This window comes from Rattus norvegicus, chromosome 20 (assembly GCF_021556685.1).
Source record: "Rattus norvegicus strain SHRSP/BbbUtx chromosome 20, alternate assembly SHRSP_T2T, whole genome shotgun sequence".
NCBI classification, from domain to species: Eukaryota; Metazoa; Chordata; class Mammalia; order Rodentia; family Muridae; genus Rattus; species Rattus norvegicus.
This window is the reverse complement of record NC_141553.1, coordinates 27,559,931-27,570,779: the sequence shown is the minus strand read 5'-3', so window position 1 is coordinate 27,570,779 and position 10,849 is coordinate 27,559,931. Positions and strand designations below refer to the sequence as shown.

General features: G+C 34.8%; 1 protein-coding gene across 2 annotated transcripts in view; it reads right to left on the bottom strand.

Annotated features, from left to right (window-relative positions):
- Positions 1–10,849, bottom strand: part of Ranbp2 (RAN binding protein 2) — a 51,175-nt gene that overhangs the window by 21,325 nt on the left and 19,001 nt on the right. For both annotated transcript variants that reach the window (XM_087597191.1, NM_001191604.1), the window contains 10 exon segments: positions 10,522–10,703; positions 10,263–10,438; positions 9,977–10,100; positions 9,315–9,476; positions 8,959–9,096; positions 8,735–8,881; positions 7,818–7,997; positions 7,639–7,722; positions 4,749–4,884; positions 146–240 (listed from right to left, as the gene is read on the bottom strand). In XM_087597191.1, coding sequence (XP_087453317.1) covers positions 146–240; positions 4,749–4,884; positions 7,639–7,722; positions 7,818–7,997; positions 8,735–8,881; positions 8,959–9,096; positions 9,315–9,476; positions 9,977–10,100; positions 10,263–10,438; positions 10,522–10,703 — 1,424 coding nt within the window.

Sequence of the window (10,849 nt, the reverse complement as noted above, 5' to 3'; positions counted from 1 at the left end):
TTGTTAATACAAAGATGACTAAGAAATGCCTAAATCAAACGTCACATATCCTCCAATACTGAACTACTCTTTTCAATTTCTTTAAAAGAAATCTAAACATTTAAAATGTAAATAGTTATAATTGTATACACTTTTCCTTTGTTACCTTTGTGGGAGTTACATTAGCTGCTGGTCTGAGAAGATACTGGGAATTATATGCAGGTGACTGACTATAATATACTGAAGGGCCAGTAGTTGCAACTAAAAAAAAAAAAAAAAAAAGACACAAACAAAAGAAAAGAAAAAGAAAACAATGTTAAAAGTCTATTCTACAATTTAAAATACTACCTAGACAAGAATTATAAATATAAGAATCAAAGGAAGTTTTATTCAGAATTTTACATTTTTACACACTAAAGTATACCATAAAGCAATTAGTAAACAAAGAACTCAAAAAAATTAAATGACAAAAAGAATAAAAAATAACACTGCTATTATCAATGAGAACAAATACTTAACAAACATGCCAGAGCAGGGCACAGTGACACATGCCAATTGATCTCCCACACTCGAAAAGTTAGGTAGATTTCTTTAAGTTTCAGCTAAAGCTACCTAGTGTGAGATCTTCTCTCAAACGAAAACAAAGAAAGTAAATGGTCCATCTAAGATCAGCAGAATGCAAAAGCACAGAACTGCTCAACATTAGGAAAAAAGTAATCAAAAAGGATTTAGTAGCCAAAATGCATGTGATGGCCTAAATATTTAAAAGAAAATCTACAGGATGACAGGACTGCAGAGTATGACTATTACTGAGATTTAAGCTTAAATGACCCAGTACAATTATGAAAAGGGTCGATAAGCATGAGGCCAACTACATAGCTCAGCAGGTAAAGATGGTCACCACATAAACCTAGCAATGACTTTAATTCTACAAAAAGAGTAAAGGTAGAGGGTTGTCTTCTGACCTCTACAGATGCTGTGGAATGTACACACACATACAAGCGCACAGACGGACACACACACACACACACACACACACACACACACACACACAAATGCAAAACTATAATGGTATGCTTAATCTGTTCTATGACAGTTTTACCAGAACGAAAAACCAAAAGATGTTTCATACTGTACATGAAGTAAAAAACTGGAATTGTAAACAAGTAATTCTAAAAAAAGCAGTAAAAACTATAGAAGAAAAGTAAGTGGCTCTCCATGTTTGAACCTGAAAACCTAATGGAATGCTGTTTTAGAACTCCTGTGAGGAGGAAGAAACATGCAAGGAAACTACAAGTTGATTGACATGAGACAAGAATCTGAAAACTGGGCTTAACAGTTACCCACACATTCACATGGCAACTCACAACTGTCTGCCACAAGCACTGTATGCCTACAGAGCACATACATACATGCAGTCAAACATATATTTATATATACAATAAAAAGGAAATAATTTTTTTAGTCTACAATTAAAATTAGTTAAGTCTGACAGTGACTCAGTGGGACAAAAAATTAGAAGTTCATATAAACTTAATAAAAAAAAACCCGGTATGTGACTAGACAATTTGGAAGGAAAATTCAAGAGACTACAAAGTGCAGAGCACGTATTATGTAAAAATATTAAAACTGGTAATATTTTGTTCTTATAACTCAGGCCAGGTTTTTGTACAGTTTAGAGTTTTTGTATAATATAGAGTACAAGATGGTGCTATTAGGTACTAGTAATAAAAGCAAAAACAGAACTGCTAAAATGCCTGGAGTTTGAGAGTATAGTTCAATTCAATTAAGCCTTAGGTTTAAGCTTCAGCACAATAAAATAAGATGAAATTTCTAAGATTCTAACCTGAAAAATGTGTCCAAACATTATTTAGAGGAGCACAAACTAAAACATTATAAAAAAGAATACTGGCAATATTTGCATATAAGGAAATATGGTCATGTGATCGTTTGCATATGGTCAATAACAGCACTTTCAAAGATTTTTTTTAAAAATGTTTCAAATTTAAAGTAACATTTAAAAAGCATGATGTGTATACACACACAAACACACACACACACATATATATAAATATAGTAACAATCTCATAAAATCATTTTAAGATCGAAATGACAATGTTCCAAATGTTTCGGTGGGGGGGGGGGTGGAGAGGTGGCTCAGCAGTTTAAGTTTCTAGAAGTACAAGGTTGGTAGCTCATAATTATTAACTCTAGTTCCAGGTGATCCGACATCTTTATCTGGCCTCAGGTACTAGGCACACGTGGTACACAGACATACATGCAAACAAAACACCCATATGCATAAAAGGAAACCATTTTAAAGACTTTGTTTTTAAAGGATAGTTAATTTGTAGTTTTCTTTACATTGCTCAATATTTCCAAGTATGTTTACTTATCTTTACCTTCTAGGAATCTCATTTTTAGAAAACAAGAATTCTTCTGTCTATTGTTACTATGAACATGAAGGGGGTGGAGAGAGCTACCAATAAGCTTATGACCCTGTCATCAACAAGCAATTTTAAGGTTTTCATAACTATAAAACAAGTTGTACTAGTCATCACAATTCTGTCATTACAAGAATGAGAAACATGAACGTTACATTTTTTGCCTATGCACAGGAGAAATGCAAACAGTAACCAAAGAGAGGCTGAAGTAACCACTGCACACAGTCACTAATAAACTCTAGGCCAGCCAGCCTATTGTCCCCTGTAACATATGACATTTGAGTTTAACTTCACAAAACTTGGCTAAAACTTAGAAATCACTGTGAGAAGAAAACAGTGGGGGTTGGAGATTTAGCTCAGTGGTAGAGCGCTTGCCTAGCAAGTGCAAGGTCCTCAGCTCCAGGAAAAAAAAAAAAGAGAGAGAGAGAAAAAAACAGTGATTTCTTTAAGTGTGGCTCTATGAACCAAACACAAATTGTGCTTATCTAAATCTCACTCTAACCTTCCTGGTTTGAAAGCAATTAGAAAACAACATGCACTCAAGGGACCAGTGGTTCACACCTTCAATCCCGCCCCTCAGGCAGTGACAGGAGAATCACTGTAAGTCAGTGATTCTATATCATAGGCTCTAGAATAGTCTGGGCTCAAGTAAAATGCTGCTCACCTACCTCCCCAATCAATATACATTATTGTTCTAGTTAAGTATCTCTTGTCCAAATTTTTGGTGCCAAATGTTATTTCAGACATCTGAATATTTACATATATATAAAATGTCGTAAGAATAGAATGCAAGTACTACTATATCCATCCATATTTCATAAATTCATCCGTATACATCCTAAAGGTCTATGGATTTGTTTGAGACAGGGCCTTACTATGCAAGCCAGGCTGGCCTTAGACTTGTGATCTTCCTAGCTTAGCATCTTGAGTACTAGATTACACGCATGTTTGCTACCACAGCATGCCTGGCAATTTTACACATTTTCAGTGAATATATTTTGACAACAACCTGTCATATGAATGTATGGTATAGGGTTTTTCCACTTAAAATACTGTGACAACACTCAAAGTTTCAGGTTTTGAAGAATTTCAGATTTCAGAATTTCAGAAATTCAGAATAGGAATACCAGGAGGCATGTATCATACTGGAAAGTTGCTTCTGAATTAGGGGTAATTGACACATCTATGGGTAACTAGCTGTACAGTGATTAATAATGAATAACCCTTCTAAAGCTATTTTCTCATCTATAAAACCAAGTTTACCAATAGTATTTACAAACCAGGAACTGTGATAAAATAACCTACAAAATGTACTTTTGCACATAGCTACCCACAAAAAAAAAAAAAAAAAACCACTATTAATAACACTATTAGTGTTTACTACATAGTAAAAAATATTTCATAACTATCTGCACATACACAAAAACTCACAGTAATTATGTAAAGCAAGTATCATGAAAAACTTATTACAGAGCCAGCTGTGGGGGTGCATGCCTAGAAGTTGGTAGGAAGAGGCAGGTAAATGAGTTTTTTAATTTGAGGCCAGCCTGGTCTACACAGTTGAGTTCCAAGCCAACCAGAGCTACATAGTAAAACCCTAAATAAGTAGACAGACAGACAAACAGCTATAAATAGATATGATAGACAGACAGAAAGGGTAACTAGTAAATAAATGGCAAGAGAACAACTCACTATGAGTTTTCCTTTGAATAATCATAATGTTTCAAAATAAGGGCTGGAGAGATAACTTAGCAATTAAAGGATAGGCTCACGATCAAAATAAATGAATAAAAAAACCATCAAAATAACTCAAGAGGTTTAAATTCTTATTAGGCACCTCTTAGTATATAACTATATTAGTTAACATGTTTCAATTTATGAAACATTTCACAGGATAGCTACAATGTATGCACATAAAAAGATTAAGCTTTAATATATTTAGAGTATTAAAACTTGTTTATTCTCTGATTGGATTTATAAAATTTCAGTGTACTAAATATAGTGTTTTTGTAAACAGTTAAGCAGATATAGTCTTTTTTTTTTTTTTTCGGAGCTGGGGACCGAACCCAGGGCCTCACTGAGCTAAATCCCCAACCCAGCAGATATATTCTAAAATGTACAAAACCACAAACAAGTTAAATTCACAAGTTACCTATTTAAATAGGGCCAAGAGGACTGAGCTGGGGTATATAGAGATCAGAGTAGAACACCTATCTAGCAAGCATGAGGCTCTAAGTTTAAGTCTTAGCACTATAAAAAAAGAGAAAGAACCTAAAAAGAGAGGTATTTTATTGGAATACAGGGTTTGTTTAGTTGCCAGCTCACCTGTTAGTGGAGCCCCATGAAAAGTTTGTGACCCCTGATACCCATCAGGAACTGGGTCTTGTCGGTAATGTTCTGCAGGCCAGCGATGAGGGGATGCAGAATTGTTGCTATTTAGCTTCAATTCCTGCATTTCTTTCTATTTAAAATAAAAAAAGAAGTAAGGAATGTTAAATGTTTAATTATATAATGCTGGAAACAGTCTTAGCAAACACTTAAATATTTTAAATGTAAGTGCTTGGTGCCTTTGAAATTATACATTCCACTGGAAAAAGAGCACTGAGAACATGATTTTGTCTACTCATTCATTTTAACTTTACTCCAAAGAACTAACTCCCTAAATCTTGCTCCAGTTTTCCATTCCATTTTTACTTACATTTATCTTTATAAAATTTAATCCATCCAAAACATTTACCTACTCAAAAACCTAAGACCTGCAAATGAACAACTTTTTCTGACAATCACTTTCCTCATGCACTTTGAGCTATCTACTCAGCTTCAAAGTTCTCCTCACACTGCTAAATTCTTCTGATTATCTGGACTATTCAACACTGAAAATTATCTCTAATCCACATGGAAAGTAGCCAACAAATTCCCAAGGTAGTAAGACATACTCAGCAGCAACTGAAAGCAGTCTATGCTCAGAACTTATCACATACATATTCTTAATCATAACATGTTGTTTGTAAACAATATAACCCGTACTTCAAACAGATACAGATAGGCAGATGCAGCAAAAGACAGAACTGGTACGTGATCCAGATATGACTCCAAAATGTTTTCATACCATCTCTCTCCTGCCAGACAAGATACAGAAACATTATTGCCTTCTACATAGCTATCTTATCTGTTACTTTACTAAATGGCCAACATCCCAACACAAGAACTTGTAAAACTTCCTCTTGTAATATAGGACTTACCAATGAATTTTCTTCTTTTGTTTGTTGAAACGGGGTTTCTCTGCAAAGCCTGGCTGTCCCAGAACACACTATATGTACCAGGCTGACCTCAAACTGGAGATCTTACCTCTACCTCCCTACATGCTAGAATTAAAGGTATGTGCCACCATCACCTGGTTTTCTGTTTTGCTTTTCTCCCCCCGCCCAAAAAAAAATACTAATAATATCATTATCAATGTATCTGGGTATAAAATGACAGTGGATTTTTAAAACAGCTTCAAATTTTTGAAAACAGCATCCAACCAAATTATAACAAATGAGATCAGAAAAAAACCTAATGTATTTGCTTTCTTGATCTACAAATGCTGCATTTGGAGTGGTGGCTCGCATATACAGTCCCAGTAGGAGGGAAAGTAAGGCAAGAAAAGGGTCATAAATTTCAAGCTTTCCATTACTATAAACAATGTCTCAAACACAAAACAAATAAATACAAGTGTTTCAAATATTTCCTTACCTCAATTTTAACTTAAAAATAATCTCCACTCATCTACCTACTCCTCTGCCTAGACACTGCATATCCACGAATAAAAAACTAGAAGAAATGATGGCCCCTAGCTCTAAATCTGATATACGATATAATCCTAACTGTTAATGGTAAAAGAACTAGGGAGACTGGGGAGATGACCCTCTGTAAAGCACCTGCTAAACTAGCACAAAGATCTGCATTCAGACTTCAGTGCCCACATAAGAGCTTACTGGTGTGTGCCAAAAACCATAGCATTACAAGGTGGAGAGAGAGAATTCCCCAGAGCTCACTGGTCAGTCAATCTAGCCAACTGGTGAACTGCACATTCAATGAGAATAAAACAAGGTGGAAATTAATAGAAGACAACCAAGGTCTTCTATTAATTAACATCTGTGGCCTCCACATGTATCTACCTGCACATACACATTAAAAAGTATATAATAACAACTGGTTTCATCAATTCTAAAGCTTTACAAAATACTAAAGTAAGAAATCAAATTTTCCAAGAACAATAACTAGACTCGAGTTCTGGTAGCAACCAGTTTTCCAGGCTCACAGACAAAGTTCCCATTACATTTCCACAGAATAATGCTGAACAACTGAAACTTGTACACTGAAAGGAACTCTAATGTGTTACATGGCTTATGTAACAAAAAATGTATTTGTACAAATTCAAAATTTTGTTATTTAACCAGTTTTCAAAGCTGAGCAAATCAACAAAGCTGTTGATTATACATACCATAATAATCACCACATAGCAAAATGTACTTAGTGTAACATTAGGTGTAGGAATAATTTAGTTCTTAGCCAAAAGGCATGAAAAAAGATTTGTGTAATTCTAAAATAAGAAACCAGTAAATACTACACTATAATTAAGCCACTCATATAAAAAGCATCTAAACAAGAAAAAAAAATTCAACTCAACTGTTCAATGCCCAGTGATAAATTTGACACACTTTAATAACATACATGCTGACAAATTAACACAAAATGGTAACGATAGTACATACAAGTTACTCATGGAGAGATAACAGGAATCAAATTATGTTTTTAGGAAAAAGGTTTTATCTTAAAAAACTCTTATCTCATGTGGCGATAGACTTCTAAGTAACTTAGAAAATATAGTTAAGAGTCAAAAGAAATTGATTCTATAAACTATACTAAAGAGCACATGTTGATCAACTAAGAAAGTAAAAAATAATCCAGAGGGGGGGAGGGGGAGGGGAGGGGAAAGGGATGGGGAGGGGAGAAGGAGAAGGGAAGGGGAAAGGAGGGAAGGGGGAGGGAGAACCCAAGCAAGCTTGAAGCCAAGTGTGGTGGTGAAGGCCTTTAATCCCAGCACTCCAGAGGCAGAGGCCAGCCGTCAACAGACTGAATTCCAGGGCAGACAGGGTTACATACTGTCTCAAACTGATTAGAGAAAAAAAATCTTAGCATAAGAGTTACATTGAGCCAAACTAAATGTTACCTTAATGGCCTCTACTTGCTGGCAGATCATTTTCAATAAAGAATTTTGATCTTCTGCCCATCGAGGTGGTGTTTTTGGCGAATACTAAATATACAAACATACACACAAATATATTAACAGTGTTTACAATGTGTAGAAAACAACGTCATTGTACAATGATTCATTTCTTTCCTACTTGCCTTGTAACTTTTACTTGGTGATAGAGAATATTTGGTAGGAGATGGTGTTGAATGCTTTAACTCTGAATCAGCACTTCGAAAGCAACCATTTTTATAAAGAGTACCTCCTTCACTGTAGTCTTCAAGTTCCTGCATAACTGAGTTCAGCATCTCTTTTACAGACTCAAGGGGGACAGGCAACTGAAAAAAAAAATCCATTAGTTTACAAAAAAATGTTAAAATGCCTTAGAAATAAAGAATCAGTTTTATTAAGCTGTTCATATTTTTCTTATTTTGAGTCAGAATCTCACTTTGTAGCCTAGGGTTCCCTTGACTTCTCAGTCCTGACTCAGTCTTCCAAGTGTGAATACTACATGTGTGTACCACAGCCCATTTTAACAAGCATCTTATTACATGTTAAATTATACATATAAAAGTATTGCAGAATCTAAAGTCTAAGTTGTTACTATTTTATCTGTAAGTCATAGTAAAAAGGAAAGTGAACTTAGGAAAGAAGTTTTTCCGTATAGAAGTTATACATTCTTCTAAGATACTTTGAACAGAGTGAAATACAGATGCTGAAATACACCGGACAATATAAATCCTAAGCTAAGATCAGCAATACATGTTAATTAATAAAAAAAACTTAGAAGGAAGAAAACCACTATGAGTGTGAAACTGCCGATTTTTTTTCCCCCGGAGCTGGGGACCGAACCCAGGGTCTTGCTCTATCACTGAGCTAAATCCCCAACCCCGAAACTGTCGAATTTTTGTTGTTGTTTCAAGATATACCAAACCTAAGATAAAAGAAAACTAAGCATTCATGCACATGCCCTGATCATCTATCATAAGGGAAACTTAGAGACTTAAGAAAGGACAAAATACAAAACCTGGGCAATTATCAACAATACTAAATGTCAGACAAACCAGCAACTTACTTTCTGAACCACGGAAATATTTGAATCACTATCATCTAAAATCTTTATCAGGTAGTCCCTAGTCTTTCTCAGATAATTTTTGCACTCTTCTTGTTCTTCAGGAGACAAGGCATCATTTTCAATATCTTCTGCTTTCCTGTGAAAAATCTACACAAAATACAATTAACATTTTCAAAGCAAGCAAACAAACAAACAAAACTCAATTCAATTGTCACATCACTTACCAGTGCAAGATTCCAATAAGAAACTACATTTTTAATAGATTCAAAAGCAGTCATGGCATCTTCTATGTTTCCGTTAACAGCATCCAATATAGCAAAAGTTATGTGTGCATCTTCTTCATATTCGCCAATTTCAGATACCTAAATACATTTATTTAGTAACTGTTAGTTAAATTGCTTGAACCCCAAATTTCCAAAGATTTATTTTATCTGAAGAAAATTAACAGTTCATTAGTCAAAATTTTTGTCAGCTACAAGATTGAGAAAGCAATGCTACCATAAAATAGCAGTACACTTTGCTTAGTTATTGTCTGTATATGATAAGTTACACATGCGTCAGTTCATTAGCTCATTCTTACCTGAATATCCACACTATGGAAATGTTTAAACAGAGGATCAATAGGTTCAGGAATACTATTCTTCTTTCTGATCATCTTCAACAATGGTAAGACTTTCCTCCAATAATGAACACTTCTGCCTATGTATTCCCGTTGATCATAAAAAGAATTAAGACTGCTGCCCTAAAATAGAAAGTCAGAAGCTATAACATTATAAATGATTTAGACACACTGGTAAACCTTTAAAATCAACTAAGTGGAACATCAAAAGAGAAAGTTATTTACTGCCTCTACGAGAGGCAGCCCAATATAGAAGTTGTCATTTTTAAGGTGGACATGGTGGCACACAACTGGCTCACTACTTACTTGGGATGCAGAAGCAAGATGATTGGAAGTTCAAGGCCAGCCTAGACTATGTGAGACTTTGTATCACATTTTCTCTGTAATAACACTCTGCAATAAAACTTGACATTTTTACATAAACAAAAGTCTGCCCCTGAAAGTTAATATTTTGGTCAAAAGGCTAAACAGCAACATCTACTCTTGATAAAAACACATACTAGTATTAGTACTAGTCAACATTTTACTAGTTGCTTATGTGTAAGCAATTAATTTTATTATGGAAAAACACTTTTATTTACGCCATTTGTTTTTGTTTTAAATTCACACTTCAATGAACTCACTGTTTTCTGAAGACTCTGTGCCCAATGCACAAGCAGAGCAGGTTGTAGGCCGTGCTTTTCCTGGCCTCTCAGACTGTTTATTTCACGTTGAACTAGAAGTCGCAATTTTGCTGAGGTTCCAGGTCTAAAAAAGTATAATTGAACTATTTTAAGAAATGAAGTTCAACACTTACATATATGTGTACCATGACAAATTAAACTCTCCCATGACAATTAAATTAAACCCCTAGTAAAACCCATAATCTAAAGCCATAATCTAAAGGACTATTACTGTTTTACTACTTACAATGCCTTTCTGTGAATCAGAGTACAAACTGCATCCCACCAGGACTTCTGTCTTTCTGTACAAAGCTGTCTGCACACTGGAAGTGGCAAACACAATGGCTGATAGGAAGTGTGGTGAGAATTACTCTTCTCCCTTAGTTGTAAGTGACTGGTATATATTACTCCGAGTAAGAATACCTGTTTTATTGTTAAAAAACAGTCAGTTAGAAAAACAAATTACAAACACTAAAAGTATGTAATTAATTATTATCACTGCTTACTTCAAGATCTAAAATACATATTGATTCAGGTGCATTTGTTTCAAGCCTTGATGTCTCCTGAGGCAAATGGTGGAAGAGCTGTTTTAACCATTTTCGAATTGCTGGTAAAGTAGGCAGTGAGTTCCACTGTAAGCCAAGCCAGGTAAGGTGCTGAAGACTACCACTATGTGCTCGAACAGCTCCTGAAACAGAGGAAAAACTGCCATGCGTGATACATTTCCTTTGAGTCTTCAGGTAACAAAAATAAATAATTTAGCAAAAAATTTAATTACAAACTGCTCTCTTCTTTTTCAAAACTGAGGAACAAGACAGTAAAAATTTCCCATTT